Genomic DNA, 18,878 nt, shown 5'->3' with positions numbered 1-18,878 from the left:
GGCGCCGCCAGGTAGGCTTGTCCTTTATTAATTACTTTCTGTATAAAAAAAATCAGATCATTGCCGCCAAGTATTTTGTCTGATGTGCTTTTGTTATTTTTATGTGATATAGGTATTGGGAGCATACGTATCTGAGAGCTGAATTGAATTTCCGATAGGTATTGCATATGCTTGCTTTATTCTGAAACCCATCTCATATTTTCAAAAAATATTATGGATAAAGAAAATGTCTAGGCAATCATCTATTTCTATACTTTTGTACCGTTTTTGTTGTATCGTTATAGCTTTTCCATAACAAAGTACATGTACTAAATCAGCATATATGTGCATGAGAGAATAAATTAATGACTCGTGGCAACGCACGAGCATTCAGCTAGGTTAAGTTAAGTTTCCAATTCGTTTCCTGGAAACTCGCCCATCCAACAAGGAGTATATACGAAAGATGAATCTGTCCCGGGTACGCCGTAATGGTAATCTTCTGGTTGTAAGTTGCCCAAGTCTTGGAATTTCGAGTTGTTCCAATCGTAGGCCACTCCTCTATCTACAGAAAAGTCCAAATAGACAATCTCTTTATAAGGATGAAATCCAAGGAAATGATAATTTCCGCTATAGTTTCCTTCAACGACATCTTCAATGTCAAGAATGTCATCCTCATCAGAGTTCCAGTCATATTTCTGTTCCACTGGTGCATTGTACTCTATATTTCCATAGTACTCGAAGTCCTTTTGGTAGTTAACATCCTCTATTATCCATGGTCCGCCCACTTGTTGAGCAGGGTCCTCCTCAAACTTCTCAAATAACATATCGTTAAGCTCGTAGAACTTGCGTGAAAACGCCTCGAGATTGATATCATGCTTTAACACCCATTCAGTTTGAATGCGTGATTCGTCGAGATGCCAAAGCTGGAGTCTATGGTCGTAAATATCTTTTGCGCAATACACCCCTCTGAGCGACCTACCCAAATAGTAGCTGGGGTATCCTCCCAACTCATGTGCACCTGGTAGTCCGATTGCTCTGTACATGTGGTTTGACAAGGACATTCTACAAGGTGTAAACAATTGAATAATAAAGCATGTTAATTATTGAAGTCACACCGCAGGAACACTCGAGGGGATTGGATTTCTCTGGAAGTTACTCCTTCATTCCTTCACATACAGAGATATACAGGTGAGTTTGGTTCTTTTACATTTTTGACCTCTCTTTCTTTCCTATCCTCAACTAAGCCCCTACAACACTCCCCCTCAAGATGGGGCGAAAATATCCACAAGCCCCATCTTGCTACATAATTTCATAAAAGTTACATTACAGACACCTTTTGTTAATACATCAGCTAGTTGTTCCCCAGATCTAACATAACAAACCTGAATTACCCCTTCATCTAATTTCTCTCTGATAAAGTGCCGATCTATTTCAATGTGTTTTGTCCTGTCATGGTATACAGGATTGTTCACAATTCTGATTGTAGCTTGGTTATCACAATACACACGAAGAGGTGTATTGTCAAACAATTTAAGCTCCTTTAGCAACAACTTCAGCCATATTAATTCACAGAATCCTGAGGCCATAGACCTAAATTCCGCTTCCGCTGTTGACCTTGCAACAACACTTTGCTTTTTACTCCTCCAGCTCACTAAATTACCACCGATGAACATGCAGTACCCAGAGGTGGATTTTCTATCATCCAAACACCCAGCCCAATCTGCATCTGTGTACCCTTCTATTTTTAGATGCCCGTTCTTGGAAAACAGAATTCCCTTCCCAGGGCAGCTTTTAAGATATCTCAAGATTCGTTTTACAATATCCATATGACTGGTTCTGGGATCATGCATATATCGACTGACAATACTAACAACATATGCAATATCTGGTCTAGTATGTGATAAATAAATCAAGCGCCCCACAAGTCTCTGGTAATTTTGTTTATCTAGTGTGTCACCCAGGTCAGCACGAGTACGATGATTCAGCTCTATAGGTGTGGAAGCTGGTTTACACCCTAGCATCCCAGTCTCGGCAAGTAAATCAAGCACATATTTTCATTTGGGATAGATAAATACCTTGTGGTCCATATACAACCTCAATGCCTAGGAAATAGTGAAGAAAACCCAGATCCTTGACTTCAAATGATTTTGCCAACATTTTCTTCAAGCATGCTATCCCATCATCATCATTACCTGTGATCACAATATCATCAACATACACAATAAGAATAACAATCTTGCCACCTCGGTGTTTAAAAAAGAGGGTGTGATCTGCATTGCTTTGTCGATAGCCCATAGAGCATATTTCCTTCCTAAACCTCCCAAACCAAGCTCTAGGAGATTGTTTCAGCCCATAAAGAGATTTTCTTAACCTGCATACTTTACCGACAGTTTCTCTGCTATTAAAACCTGGAGGAATCTCCATGTAAACTTCTTCATGTAGATCTCCATGAAGGAAGGCATTCTTTACATCCATTTGAAACAATTTCCACTCATTGTTTACTGCAATAGATATAACGGCCCTAATAGTGTTCATTTTTGCCACTGGTGCGAAAGTCTCACCATAATCCACTCCATAAGTTTGGCTATAGCCCTTTGCCACCAATCTAGCTTTATATCTTTCCACTTTACCATCTGGATTTTGTTTTACAGTAAATACCCATTTACAACCAACAATCTTTTTATTAGGAGGAAGAGTAGTAAGTACCCAAGTATTGTTCTTGTCAAGTGCCTCCATCTCCTCCATCATAGCTTTCCTCCATTCTGGGTATTGTTTTGCTTCCTGCCAGTTACGTGGTATAGGTAAAGTAGAGTCCAATGCTGCTATGAATGCTTTGTATTGGGGGCCCATAGATGAATATGAAACATAATTAGAGACATCATATTGGGACAGGTTTGATGGTAATTTACCAGCAGTAGTGCGAGATTGTTTTCTTAGAGCTATAGGGAGATCTAAATCATCATGTGGAGGAGAGATTATACCATCACTTGCAGAAGGACTCGAGTTCGGCTCTTGTATGTCTGAGTAGCCTTGAGTTTCAGAACTCTGTCTCAATAAAATATCTTCCTCTCCCTGCACCTGATCCTTCTCTACTCGGTGTCTTCGGGAATAAACCTGAAGGTTTTTTCGCCATCTTGACCCTTCAGGTTGATATACTTGCTGCTCCCCCTGAGTGTGATCTTGTTCAGTATTTGATGTATCTTCATCTCTACCATCAGGCTCATCTCCAGTTGGAATTACTCCAACAATCATCTTTTGTGAAGTTGCATCATTGTCTTCTCTTCTCTCATCTCCCCCTGCCCTCAACACTCCATCTGAGCTATCATCATTGAACAAATCAGGGAACACATCAGTCAAGTCAGTTGGTTCCCCATAAAAGGGTGCATTCTCTCTAAAAGTAACATCCATGCTGATAAACATTCTCCTCTCTGACGGACACCAGCATTTATACCCCTTTTGCTTACCAGAATACCCAACAAATACACATTTTAAAGCCCTTGGGTCCAACTTACCCATAGATGGCCTATGATCTCTTACAAAGCATACACACCCAAACACCTTTGGTGGGACCACATAAGTTGTTTTACCAGTTAAACATTCTATAGGTGTTTTATCACCAAGTACTCTTGTTGGCATCCTATTGATCAAATATGCAGCAGTCATCGCAGCTTCACCCCATAGGAATTTGGGAACATTCATTTCCATCATTAAACAACGAGTAACTTCTAATAAATGTCTGTTCTTTCGTTCAGCTAGACCATTCTGTTCAGAAGCACCTGGACAAGTAGTTTGATGAATAATGCCAAAGCTTGACAAATACTCATCAAAGAGCTTGTTCACATATTCTGTGCCATTATCAGTGCGAAAGATCTGCAGCTGAGCATTGTACTGATTCATAACCAAATTATGAAAGTCTCTAAAGCATTCAAAAACATCATTTTTGTTCCTTAAGACATATATCCAGGTTGTTCTGGTGCAGCAATCAATGAAGGTCACAAAATAACGATACCCATTGATCGACACAACTCCACTAGGACCCCAAACATCAGAATGTATAGTTTGGAATGGTTTTGCACTTCTATTATCAGACAACAGGTAGGAGCTTCTAATATGTTTGCCAAATTCACAGGCATCACATACTAACTTCCCCTTATCAACCTTGCCATAAAGGCTAGGATACAGCTGACCCAACTTCATAAAAGGTATATGCCCTAACCGACGATGAAGTATGAGAAACTCATCTGTAGGGGACATTGATAAGGTAGCAGCCACTGCAGTTGACATGCAACCATTTAAGTAATATAAACCTTCACATATAGTGCCTGTCCCCAATATCTTTCCAGTTCCAAGTTCCTGAAATATACATCCATAAGGGAGAAATATGACTGCACAATTTAGCTCATTAGTTATACAACCAACGGACATGAGATTAATAGGGAATGAAGGAACATGCATCACTGACGAAAGAGTCATGTGTGGAGTACACTTAACATCTCCTGACCCCTTAATACTTTGGATGGAACCATCAGCAAGTTTGACATGTTGATTTGCACAGTCAAGAATATAATTGTAGAAGTCTTTATAAGAGCCAGCCATGTTGAAAGGACACGGATGTCGCCTAGAGGGGGGGGGGGGTGAATAGGCGATTTAAAACTTTTACGAGATGGGCTTAACAAATGCGGAATAAAACTAGCGTTTACTTTGTCAAGCCCAAAGCCTATATACTATGGTTCACCTATGTGTACCAACAACTTATTCTAAGCAAGAGTTCACCTATGTGCACCAACAACTTATGCTAAGCAATACAAGCAAGTATGTGATAGCAAGATATATATAACTTCAAGCACGATGGCTATCACAAGGTAAAGTGCATAAGTAAAGAGCTCGGGTATAGAGATAACCGAGGCACGCGGGAGACGATGATTTATCCCGGAGTTCACACTCTTGCGAGTGCTAATCTCCGGTGGAGAGGTGCGGTTGCTTAGTGCTCCCGAACGCCACAAGAGGCTCACCTTGAGGTGTGGTTGCTCGATGCACACCAACGCCACAAAGGCCTCACCCCAAGATGCGGTACTCACACCACACACCGAACGCCACGAAGGCGCCTCACCTAAATCTCCGGTAACCCTCGCCACAAAGGCCTAGGTCACGGTTCCACTAAGGGATTTCCTTCGAGGCGGAAACCGGGCCTTACACAAAGATTGGGGCACACATCCACAACTTAATTGGAGGCTCCCAACAAACCGCCACAAAGGCCTAGAGTCCGTCTAGGGTTCCAAGAACCCAAGAGTAACAACCTTCTTGCTTTCACCACCACGAATCACCGTGGAGAACTCAAACCGATGCACCAAATGCAATGGCAAGAACACCACAAAGATGCTCAAGTCCTTCTCTCTCAAATTCCAACAAAGCTACAAAAGCTATTGGGGGAATAAGAGAGGAAGAACAAAGGAATTCACAAAGAACACCAAGATCAAGATCTAGAGAGTTCCACTCACAAAGAGATGGATTTGATTGGTAGAAATGTAGATCTAGATCTCCTCTCTCTTTTCCCTCAAATGGGGGCAAGAATCATGGAGGGATTGAGAGATGGAGCAAGCTTCTCTAGTTCAACAATGGAGGGGAGAGAGAGTGAGAGAAGCACAGCCCAAGGAGGAAGAAGGGGGGTATTTATACCCCCCAAGAAAATCGAGCCGTTTGGGCAAAAACAGGGCCGGATATTCCGGCCCAAGTTGGGGCCGGATTATCCGGGGCCGGATAATCCGGCCTCGGGGACAAAACCTGGACAAAATCCGGCCAAAAATCCGGCCCCTATCCAGAGCTGCTTTTCTTCCGGTCCTTAGACGATTTTGGGGCCGGATATTTCCGAAATATCCGGCCCGGATAATCCGGCCCGGATATTTCCAAAATATCCGGCCTAAGAAAACTGTAAACACCAAAACTAAAACGGGCATAACTTTTGCATCCGGACTCCGATTTCGATGATCTTGGGCTCGTTGAAATCACAACAACGAGCTCTACAACAATATGCATAGAAACATCATAGTCCAGCAAAGGAGGATAGAAACAAATGAAGAAAGGTTTGACCTATCTCAAAAAGACATACCGGTAAAACCTCCAATCTTGAAAATGCAACAAGTTGCCCATGGAAAAACCATTCTCAATGAACTAGAGCTTGTCATGAGAATAAGCACAAGCTCTAAAACATCACATGGATAAGATCCAAATAAAACCAAGAAAGATGATGAACCAAACTACAAAACGCAACAAGTGATCTATGCGAAATCCGTTTTCGATGAACTAGAGCTTGTCATGAGAATAAGCACAAGCTCTAAAACATCACATGGATAAGGTCCAAATAACAACCAAGAAAGATGATGAACCAAACTCGAAAACGCAACAAGTGATCTATGCGAAATCCGTTTCGATGAACTAGAGCTTGTCATGAGAATAAGCACAAGCTCTAAAACATCACATGGATAAGGTCCAAATAACAACCAAGAAAGATGATGCAAGGATGCAAAGGTTTGAGCTCTCTCCGAACGATACGATCGAGTTACTCACTCGAGAGCCCTCTTGATAGTACGACAACTAAACTATAAACCGGTCTCCAACTACACTATGAGACCGGTGAGAAACAAACCCTATCAAGAGCAAACCTTATACTTGCGCATTCCACTTGAGCTCGATGACGACGATCTTGACCTCAACAAGATGGAACGCCTTTCTTGCTTGTGCTTGCTTGACGAAGTCTTGTGGATTGCTCCCCCATAATCCACCATGGGAGAGCTTCTTCTTCGGCGCATCTTCACATATCCATGATCACCATATGGATGGCAAGACTCAAGCAAAGGATCTCTTCGAGATGGCTCATCTTGAACTTGCACTTCATTTCTTCATTCTTCATCATGTTGATGTCTTGAAGTAGCTTGAGGGCTCACTTCATCTTCATCTTCAAGACATACTTGACACTTGATATCCTTCATCAATTTCTTCTTATTGCAACCTTGAAGCCAACATATGGTTCAAGAATTGCCTATGGACAACTCCTACAAATATAACTCAATGCAAACATTAGTCCATAGGGATTGTCATTAATTACCAAAACCACACATGGGGGCTCCATGCACTTTCAATCTCCCCCATTTTGGTAATTGATGACAATCTCTTTGAGAGGGTTTATATAAGGAATTTAAGTAACAAATAAGTTGAATATATAGAGCAAACTCCCCATAATATATGCATGTGTGAATGATCTTGACTTTCATTGCATATATTGGCATTCAAAGCCTAGTGGAGTTTCCTCTAAATATTCAACTATGCAAAGCAACAAGATGCAATGCAATAAAGGCACATGCTTAAGCACAAAGCAAAGACATAACCAAATTCCCTTAAACCCTCCAAACTTCTCCCCCATTGGCACCAATTGCCGAAATGGGTGAAAAATTTAAAAGGCTAATATAGTGAGAGTTCCTCCATAGCGTGTGCATTTCTCATAATTTGAGTGGAATCAAATGCACATATCCAATGGCGAATATTCGGAAGGAATCACACTATAGATAGGATCAAAGATTGCAAAAAGATAACAAAGTCAAGAAGCTTCAACAAATGAAGCAAGCAACCAAATGAATCACAAAGAGGATACCAAAAGAAAGATAGATATTATGATAAGATCAAGAAGATTGCTCTAAATAATATGAGGAAGCTCCCCAAGGTTTGTGCACAAAACTAGACAATTTGCATTGGAGTATAAAGTGCACAAACATGGAATCATCACTCCCATAATATCATTCAAAAACAAAAGATACCAAGTGAATCAAACTCTAATGATCACCACAAGATAGTGCTCTAAATCAAATGAGGAAGCTCCCCAAGGTACATGCATAAATTAAAATGTTGTATTTGAATACAATATGCATAACATGGAATCCTCACTCCCTCATTACCATTTAAAACACAAACATTTGGAATAGATCATAGATAGAGAAATAAGCTTAACACTTGCAACAAACAAATAGTTGAGCAAAAAGTAAGAGGCACCATAATAAAAGGCTCAACCAAGAAGATATGTGAAAGGCATGATAAAGCATATTATAAGACTATTATATGGATGAGCAAAAAGCATCATCATAGTCTTCAATGAATTATATTTCTTAGCATGACCAATCAACATGCAACAAATAAAAAAGATATCAAATGGAGATGTATCATCTCTTATGTGTATAAGTTTCTCTAAGTGGACAATATCACAAAGATATTTATCCACAAAGAAACATGCACACACCAAATAGATACACAAGAAAAATAGCATGATATCCAAGACGAAGTCATGCAATATACCAATAAGATTTTTGCTTAATAGCATGGCCAAAGGCTCAATATTATCTTATTGTACATTCATGAACTTCAACCACAAACAACTAAAATACATCACAAATATCAACAAGGGATAGAAGATAGTTGGGATGCATTTGAGAAAGGCAACAAGTATCACAAACGGGGATACCAAAAGAAGTAACTAAATTTGCACTTTCATCTATATTGCACATGTGAGAGCCTTGAGGAATTGATATGCAACAAAATTGCTAGATAGGCATAGTTGGGATGGATGAATCATGAGCATGATTTAAAATACTTCCCAACACATGCACTCATCTCAAATTACTCACATTCACAATAAAGAGGTTTCATTAAGACTTTTGCAAGAAGCACAACATTTGCAAATCAAGAGATTCATGCCAAGATGCAACCATAAGGTTGGATACAAGAAAAGTATGCATGAGAAGATACTTGTTACCAAGATAGCATTGGTGTGGATGTAGTAGATATGTGTTCGTTGATCATCCTAGCTTGCCTCACGTTACCATTGAGTCACCACTTCTTTCCAAGAGTGAGACAAGCATTCAATGCATATCCATTGTACCTAACACAAAGGTAAGTACAAAATGGTCCCCAAACTAATTGGGTCCGAAGTAGTTAGACACACTACAACATATAGGACAAACTCCACAATTCTATGTGCATATAGATATGAAATTGAATTTCATGCACATCTTAGCCAAATTAGGATTTGATGGAGTTTACCCTATATATTGGATCAAAGAAAGTGACACATGCCATAAGATATACATATATTAAATATGCATGCACAATACTTTCAAGAACCAAAGGAAGATACAATTTGGACAAAACACCAAATAAACCAAGAGACAATGGTTGTCCAAATTATATCAAAGAATCAAATCAACACAAGATTGACTCCAAAGACTTATCTCATTATAAGAAGCTAATTAAACCTAAGCACAAAGGAATGAGATAACCAACTCCCAAGAGAGCAAGGTTCCAACAAATAAACCAAACCCTCGACACTTTTTATGATGGCACACAGTACCAAAAAGAAAATTTATGACTCCCAAAACCAAATTTTTGATAAAGATCAAGAGAAGTTTATATAACAAATATAGGAGAGCTCCCCAAGATTAGTGCATTATCTAGGATTTAGAATATGGATACAAAATGCACACAACTAGGATCATCACACTACCTATATCTACAAAAAAAGCTAAGAAAGTTTGAATAGAAAAAAGAACACATGGGAGTCAAAGCACAACAAATTCATGGCAATAAATAAGGCAATTTAAACACAAGATCCATAAGATGCAAGGAAGACACATGGGAGTCAAAGCACAACAAATTCATGGCAATAAATAAGGCAATTTAAACACAAGAGCCAATGTAGATATGATCAATAAATATCTACCTCATAATTGATTACCAATTGTCCTAGGACAAGAGGTATTAGGAAATATTTCCCGGTGGTAGTTTGTAAGTATACATAAGATCATATTTACAACGAACAAAGCATATGGTAAAAGATAAGAGTTAACCATCATGCAAAGAAAGTTTCTTGATAGCTTCATTTAGTCATACCAACATGCAAGGCAATTAATAGTATTCATACCAACATGCAAAGCAATTAATAGTATTCATACCAACATGCAAAGCAATTAATAGTATTCATACCAACATGCAAAGCAATTAATAGTATGACTTGAAGCACATGGTTTTCCAAAAATGTATTGAGGGACACGTTGTGAAAAACCATGCCAAGAAAAACTTACACAAATAAGATCCACAAAGATATTAGCAATGAAGCCATTTAAGCAAATTGGAGCTTGTTTGAGCAAACATGCCACATAGGAGAGATAATCTACAATATCAATTCTATGTGACACAACCTCAAATGTTCACATTTCCTAGGCTTGTAATATGCACAAAGCTTATTACTCCCCCATAATGTGATAAGGAATTTATTTTCACAAGAGGCAAAAAAGATCCAACTAGAGATATTAATGAACATTAGAATTTGAATTTCTCATGAAGATGACATACCACATAGAGACTAGATAATCTTGCAATATCAATTCTAAGTGATATTCCTCATGTACACACATTGTTAGGATTGTGAAATTCCTAAAGGCATATCACTCCCCCAAAATGTTATAGTCCAATAATCTCTCATAAGAGCCATATAAGATACAACAAGATGCAAAGAGGCTCCAACACAAGCACAAATACATGGTGTGCAACCTAACATACATAGCCTTGATTTCTCAAGAAAAACACGTAGGATGCACAACATATACAAACACATGTTAGGAACAAAACTAACACATGCAAAGGGGCGAGTAACTTTCAATATAAATGAGTTGAGCACATGTTACCGCAAGGAGGAACATTGGGTGTATGATAGAAGTAAGATAACCAAAAGACTTGGCTTGAGATAGTATAAATGATGAAGATCCCTTAACTCTTCATGATGTAGCCAAGTCTCCAATGCCCTCCAACAAGCACCTATTGATCAAGTTTTGGATTGTTGGTCCCCAACTAAGTTGGGTCCTAAGAGGTTAGTCACAATAGGCCTGGCAACCCAAATGGTTCTTTTCTTGACACCACTTTGAGCACCAACAAATTTGGCAAACACATTGCCACCCTCATCCTTACGAAGAGAATAAACATCATCAATGGTGATAGAGTTGGATGAGGTACCAATAGTGCACAAGGAGGAGATGTGACCCTTCTCACGGCATATGTAGCAAGTTCTTTTCTTCTCCTTCTTCTCACTAGATTTCTCCACAATGGGAGCATTGGCTTGATTCTTCTTGGGAAGTGGCATTTCTTCAACTTGAGGTTGAATATGAGTTTGAGCTTGAGGCCGCTTCCCTTTTTGCTTCTTCTTCAAAGGGCAAGATCTAACATGGTGCCCTTCAATTTTGCACTTGAAGCAAACGATCTTGGCCGGGTCTTTGACTTGTACTTTGCCCTTCTTCTTCTTGTTGTTCTTGGACTTGATCTTGTTGTTGGAGTTGAATCCAAGTCCACTCTTGTCATTGGGGGATTGTTGCACACTTAACATCTTATCAAGTTTGCATTTCCCTTCATGACCCTTTACCAAGTCGTTCTTCAAAGAAGAGACTTGGGCCTTGAGCTCTTTGATTTCCTCTACATGGTTAGTAACAACACAAGTACTAGTGGAAGTAGAACCTTCATTGTTAGAGCAACAAGGCAATGAAGATAATTCATCACAAGATTTAGCAATATTATGAGTGGATGAATTACTAGGACTAGCACATGGCAATATAACATTTTGAGTAGTAGTGCTAGTACCCACATGAGGCTCACAAGGTGTTGCCTTAGATATTATAGCCTCATGAGCTAACTTTAGCCTATCATGAGAGGCTAGAAGATCCTCATAGGAGCTAGAAAGCTTTCCATGAATTTCTCCCAATTTCCCATAATTGCTAGTTAGCAAATCAAGTTGAGCCCTTAGCTCAACATTCTCCTTCAAGGTAGATGCTTCACAAGAAGTAGAGTTAGTAGCACAAGCATCATTATCAATAGCAATAGGAGAAGGCAAGTTGGCATGCACTTTTAGATAAGAAGCTTTAAGTTGCTCATGCGACTCGGTGAGTTTGGTGAGCGCACTCTCAATGACCCTTGAGCCCTTTTTGAGTTGCTCAAAATCCTCAAGGAGTTTAGCATTAACAAACACAAGCTTATCATTTTTTAGCTTTAGTTCATTTGCCATCTCAAGAGCTCTATCATGGTTTTCCTTTTCTCTAGACAATTCTAGAGCAAAGGTCTCCTCAAGAGCTTCCTTGATGGTTTGTTCTTCTTCAAGTTCATTCTTTAAAGATGCTACATCATCGGCATACTCTCGTTCAAGAGCACCCTTTTTATCAATGGTGTTCTCATGCATCCAAATAAGTTTTTGGCTCTCAATAGCGGTAGTCAAGATTTCAAAGAAGTGAGTGCTAGCAATTTTATCTTTGCAAATAATCTTGAATACACTCTTACCCTTATCGCGTAGAGAGACAACCCAATCCTCTTCTTCATAAACATCCTCATCCTTATCACCACGAGAAGTATGAGGTTCCATGGTAGGAGATACCGTGGAACCCTTGGCCATAAGGCACATATGAGAACCGTGAGATAAAGATGAGGAGTTACTTGAGGCTCCTTTCAAGATCTTGTCTTGACCAATAGAATCTTTGGTTTCCTCTACAATGTTAGTCACACAACAACTAGAGGAAATAGAAGCATTTTTATCATGGCCACAAGACAAAGCAAGCATATCATCATTAGATTTATTCAAGCAACTTACACATGATATGCAAGGACTATCAACACAAGCATGTAAATCATTTCTAGTGCTAGATGTGTTTGAGTCCGTAGATGAAACATTGCATTGAGATAGAGATGAAGAATCATCAATAGAAAGCTTAATATCAACATTGCAATTTTCATCACCACTCACCATATCATTACCTTGTGTCTTGACACACTTTGGTGAAGTGGATGAAGATGAGAACTCATCACGGCCGGAAGTGGAAGCAATGCAATCATCCTTAATAATATTGGACACATCATATTTATCTTGAATTTTTGTCCATAACTCATGAGCGCTCCCAAAAGGCATGATTGAAGAAGTAACTACATTGCTCACAACAATGGAAAACACATGAGAAGCAAGAGCATCGAGGCAAGAGTTTTTCTCCTCCTCAAGAGATAAATTTTGAGGATCCTTAGGAGAAGAAAAACCCATGCCAAGAAATCGCTCCATGTCCGGAGACATACGCCGCAAAATATTAAGCACATAAATTTTCCATAGATCATAATTTGTGCCATCAAATATAACCAAGTTATTGTGCGCTAATCCCCTAACCGACATCTTTACTCTCAAGGCGGTGAAGCCTAAGAATGAGAGACCTTGCTCAGATACCAATTGAAAGGACACGGATGTCGCCTAGAGGGGGGGGGGGTGAATAGGCGATTTAAAACTTTTACGAGATGGGCTTAACAAATGCGGAATAAAACTAGCGTTTACTTTGTCAAGCCCAAAGCCTATATACTATGGTTCACCTATGTGTACCAACAACTTATTCTAAGCAAGAGTTCACCTATGTGCACCAACAACTTATGCTAAGCAATACAAGCAAGTATGTGATAGCAAGATATATATAACTTCAAGCACGATGGCTATCACAAGGTAAAGTGCATAAGTAAAGAGCTCGGGTATAGAGATAACCGAGGCACGCGGGAGACGATGATTTATCCCGGAGTTCACACTCTTGCGAGTGCTAATCTCCGTGGAGAGGTGCGGTTGCTTAGTGCTCCCGAACGCCACAAGAGGCTCACCTTGAGGTGTGGTTGCTCGATGCACACCAACGCCACAAAGGCCTCACCCCAAGATGCGGTACTCACACCACACACCGAACGCCACGAAGGCGCCTCACCTAAATCTCCGGTGACCCTCGCCACAAAGGCCTAGGTCACGGTTCCACTAAGGGATTTCCTTCGAGGCGGAAACCGGGCCTTACACAAAGATTGGGGCACACATCCACAACTTAATTGGAGGCTCCCAACAAACCGCCACAAAGGCCTAGAGTCCGTCTAGGGTTCCAAGAACCCAAGAGTAACAACCTTCTTGCTTTCACCACCACGAATCACCGTGGAGAACTCAAACCGATGCACCAAATGCAATGGCAAGAACACCACAAAGATGCTCAAGTCCTTCTCTCTCAAATTCCAACAAAGCTACAAAAGCTATTGGGGGAATAAGAGAGGAAGAACAAAGGAATTCACAAAGAACACCAAGATCAAGATCTAGAGAGTTCCACTCACAAAGAGATGGATTTGATTGGTAGAAATGTAGATCTAGATCTCCTCTCTCTTTTCCCTCAAATGGGGGCAAGAATCATGGAGGGATTGAGAGATGGAGCAAGCTTCTCTAGTTCAACAATGGAGGGGAGAGAGAGTGAGAGAAGCACAGCCCAAGGAGGAAGAAGGGGGGTATTTATACCCCCAAGAAAATCGAGCCGTTTGGGCAAAAACAGGGCCGGATATTCGGCCCAAGTTGGGGCCGGATTATCCGGGCCGGATAATCCGGCCTCGTGGACAAAACCTGGACAAAATCCGGCCAAAAATCCGGCCCCTATCCAGAGCTGCTTTTCTTCCGGTCCTTAGACGATTTCGGGGCCGGATATTTCCGAAATATCCGGCCCGGATAATCCGGCCCGGATATTTCCAAAATATCCGGCCTAAGAAAACTGCAGAAACACCAAAACTAAAACGGGCATAACTTTTGCATCCGGACTCCGATTTCGATGATCTTGGGCTCGTTGAAATCACAACAACGAGCTCTACAACAATATGCATAGAAACATCATAGTCCAGCAAAGGAGGATAGAAACAAATGAAGAAAGGTTTGACCTATCTCAAAAAGACATACCGGTAAAACCTCCAATCTTGAAAATGCAACAAGTTGCCCATGGAAAAACCATTCTCAATGAACTAGAGCTTGTCATGAGAATAAGCACAAGCTCTAAAACATCACATGGATAAGATCCAAATAAAACCAAGAAAGATGATGAACCAAACTCGAAAACGCAACAAGTGATCTATGCGAAATCCGTTTTCGATGAACTAGAGCTTGTCATGAGAATAAGCACAAGCTCTAAAACATCACATGGATAAGGTCCAAATAACAACCAAGAAAGATGATGAACCAAACTCGAAAACGCAACAAGTGATCTATGCGAAATCCGTTTTCGATGAACTAGAGCTTGTCATGAGAATAAGCACAAGCTCTAAAACATCACATGGATAAGGTCCAAATAACAACCAAGAAAGATGATGCAAGGATGCAAAGGTTTGAGCTCTCTCCGAACGATACGATCGAGTTACTCACTCGAGAGCCCTCTTGATAGTACGGCAACTAAACTATAAACCGGTCTCCAACTACACTATGAGACCGGTGAGAAACAAACCCTATCAAGAGCAAACCTTATACTTGCGCATTCCACTTGAGCTCGATGACGACGATCTTGACCTCAACAAGATGGAACGCCTTTCTTGCTTGTGCTTGCTTGACGAAGTCTTGTGGATTGCTCCCCCATAATCCACCATGGGAGAGCTTCTTCTTCGGCGCATCTTCACATATCCATGATCACCATATGGATGGCAAGACTCAAGCAAAGGATCTCTTCGAGATGGCTCATCTTGAACTTGCACTTCATTTCTTCATTCTTCATCATGTTGATGTCTTGAAGTAGCTTGAGGGCTCACTTCATCTTCATCTTCAAGACATACTTGACACTTGATATCCTTCATCAATTTCTTCTTATTGCAACCTTGAAGCCAACATATGGTTCAAGAATTGCCTATGGACAACTCCTACAAATATAACTCAATGCAAACATTAGTCCATAGGGATTGTCATTAATTACCAAAACCACACATGGGGGCTCCATGCACTTTCACATGTGCCGAGATGCCCCTGAATCAATCAACCATGGTTTATCACTGCAATTACCTTCACTAGAAGCTGAATTATTACCAAAAAGATCAGCCGAGACAGTAGCTGCTTCTCGAGATCTCTTATCACTTTGCTTCATTTCCTTGAACTGGTACCATTTTCTCAACTCATCAGCAGTCATCTGAACAGTGATAGTTGAAGATTCTCCACCGTTTTCATCTGTCAACGTTCTACTAGTACGGACAGGGCGTGCAACTCTACACCAATTACAGAATTTGCGAAACCTAAAATCCACATTTCTGCAGCCTGAGTTTGGACATAGCCAATCCCCATCTCGTCGCCAAGACTTCTCAGTACCAACAGCACGTCTTCTGCTATACCAATTCTGCCATTGCTCAGGTTGATTGCATCCAAAGTAACTGTCATTTCTTAGGTTCATCCCAAACCTTGAATTCTCCCCCTGCTTGAGATTTGCACCAAGCAACATATCGTTCCTCTCAACCTACTCTTCACCTAAGACTCCACAGCAGCTTTATCTCACAAATTACCTCCTTCCTTGATGCTGCCACTCAGCAGTCTACCCAGCTCCACGGATACCACACACCTCTCCACCTGCTTACTTCTCTGCTTTTCTCACGCACACAACAAGTATTTCCCTTCTTGATAGCAAATTAGCAACAACTCGAACAAACCCTTGCTTCTTCAGTTCTTCCACAAGAAACGAGTAACCACACCTGGAGGATACCTCATGTACCTGCCTCTCCTTCTCTACCGCAGTACAAGCAGCTACACAGCTTCCAGCCAACCAAGTCAAGCCTCACTTCAGCTCACGCACTTGCACAGTTGCGCCACTAGCCGCCAGCCTCCGCCTCGTACTTCCGCACCTTGCCGGCCACCGGCTCCACACCACTACAACCTCTCCGCCTGGGCTGCCGCCCTTACCTGGAGGCTGTCCCCACCTTCACTGACGTCCCTGGGCACCCGGAGCTCTGCCACAGGCTGCTGATTGACCGCCGGCAAGCACAGCTATACCAGCAGAAGCTCTCTCCTCTGCTCTCTATCTGCTACAGAACACCACCCCTCTGCTTCAGCTTCCTCCTAACCACAGGTACGCACGCCGTTCCTCTCGTCACCGGCCGCTGCCGCCTCTTCCTAGGGCCCGCTCCCTTATCTACTTTTCCTCGCCAGAAACACCACCGCGAGCATCCAACTCACCGCCGGCGAGGGCCGAGCACCAGCTCTGATACCATATTGAAGTCACACCGCAGGAACACTCGAGGGGATTGGATTTCTCTGGAAGTTACTCCTTCATTCCTTCACATACAGAGATATACAGGTGAGTTTGGTTCTTTTACATTTTTGACCTCTCTTTCTTTCCTATCCTCAACTAAGCCCCTACAACATTAATAACAAACACGAGTGATGATTTAAAAAGGAGAGTTTTCACGATGAAGGAGAGTAAGTGTAAGTACATTACCTCGTAAGAAAGCAATGTTGGCAGTGGATGTAGAGCGCGCCTCGCCAGTAGACGGCATGGTACCGATACCGATCATACGGTGGATCTGAATCCATGTCGGCGACGGTCCCTCTGGCCTCCCCTTCCCGGAGAAACGTCTTCTCTTCCCACCAATCCGCCTTCGACGAAAACACGTGCAACACGTATGACGTGGGAGGCCACTCCGATTCAAGCAACCACGAGTCGTCTTTGTATGATTCGCCGTCGCCGTCCGATTGGCCGGCAGCTGGCAGGCGCGCGACCACGAAAACCTCGTAGTGCGGCGACACGGCGGGCTCGAAGGCGAGGTAGGAGCTCAGGATTAACCCCGGCATGTGCGGTGGAGGTCGTCGGGGCAGACGCGCCCACCGGCGCGTGGCCGGGTTTACCACGTACTCGCGGCGCTCCTGGTCGGCGCAGAGCAGGAGCCCGTTGCAGTGGTCCGCGACCTTGATGCCTTTGCAGGGAAGGAAGCCGAGCCCTCCGCAGATCGGCGGCCCGGTCGAGGGGCGGTAGAAGAACTCCGAGAAGTGGTTCCGGTACGCGGTGAAGTTGATGAAGATGCCGCGGACGGAGCGCGAGAGCAGGTGGCCTCGCAGGCGGGTGTCGACGGCGCCGCGCCACGCCCTGCAGACCCGCCTGGACGCGGCCAGGGCGAGCGGCGTGAGGCGCCGGAGGACCTCCGCGAGGACGTCGTCCGGTAGCGCGGCCGGCTCCGGTGCCATCATCGGTCCCGTTGGCCGCTCTTTTTTCTGTTCGCGATCCCGCACGCGGTTTATCAGTGTATGGTGTTCTGGGGCTGCAGAATTATATTGGAACGAGGAGCAAAACCTTGCACGTTTGGACTGGTCGCCGTCGCCTGGAGTAGCATCAAAGTTGAAGTTCGGTAATTTGCCCTAACTGTATGAGTATGAATTGCTGATTCCGGGCTCTCTTTGAATGGATATATAGGAAGGAACGAGGTCGCCCTAAAGTTTGTTGTTACACGCAATTAAAAAAGAATCTACTGTTCGAAATCTTGTCGCAACAAATTCAAAGTTAAAGATTGACATTTTGATCCAATAGATAGATATTTTAAATTTAAACCAAAAGAATGAGGATTATATCTCTCAAGGATGCCTCAAACGAAAACTTTTGTGTAGTCTTTGTTTTTATGAATAAAACTCTAGCACTAAGAGAAATTTCAAACAGTATAAAGCACCTCAATAAAAACAAAAATTACAACAAAATTCTTTAGATGCCTTTCGTTTTTTTCAACCTCCAGACCGTGTCGATGGCGCAGCACTATTGCCGCTGCTCTCTGAGTTATCCAGAGTTAGCTAGACATTGTTGGTGCGAACGGAAAATTTGCAAACAGATCAAGAAGACCATATCCGTCTCAGAGACAAAGAAGGAATAAACACCGATGAAGCTCCATGACGATCAAGAGACCTCTCCTAGCCATAAGTTCTCGAGAACGACACCATTCCCACAAACTTCTCGACGTCACGATTGGGCTAAAACCAATGAAACTTTAGTGCAGAAAAAGCCGCACCAAATTAAAACCCTAAAAAGTAGAAAAACAAAGCCCTCCCTTAGACGGGGGCC

The 18,878-nt window shown here is 42.0% G+C and overlaps 1 protein-coding gene across 1 annotated transcript; it reads right to left on the bottom strand.

Annotated features, from left to right (window-relative positions):
* Positions 1-383: 383 nt before the first annotated feature.
* LOC127313505 (uncharacterized) lies at positions 384-18,019 on the bottom strand. Its single transcript, XM_051344002.2, has 2 exons — positions 17,274-18,019; positions 384-1,041 (listed from the first exon to the last, which is right to left on the bottom strand). Exons 1-2 carry the CDS (start codon positions 18,017-18,019, stop codon positions 384-386), a joined length of 1,404 nt encoding a protein of 467 aa, XP_051199962.1.
* Between the last annotated feature and the right edge of the window lie 859 nt (positions 18,020-18,878).

Source organism: Lolium perenne, chromosome 1, assembly GCF_019359855.2.
Source record: "Lolium perenne isolate Kyuss_39 chromosome 1, Kyuss_2.0, whole genome shotgun sequence".
NCBI lineage: Eukaryota > Viridiplantae > Streptophyta > Magnoliopsida > Poales > Poaceae > Lolium > Lolium perenne.
Note: the sequence above shows the minus strand (reverse complement) of the source record. Positions and strands in the feature narration are given on the sequence as shown.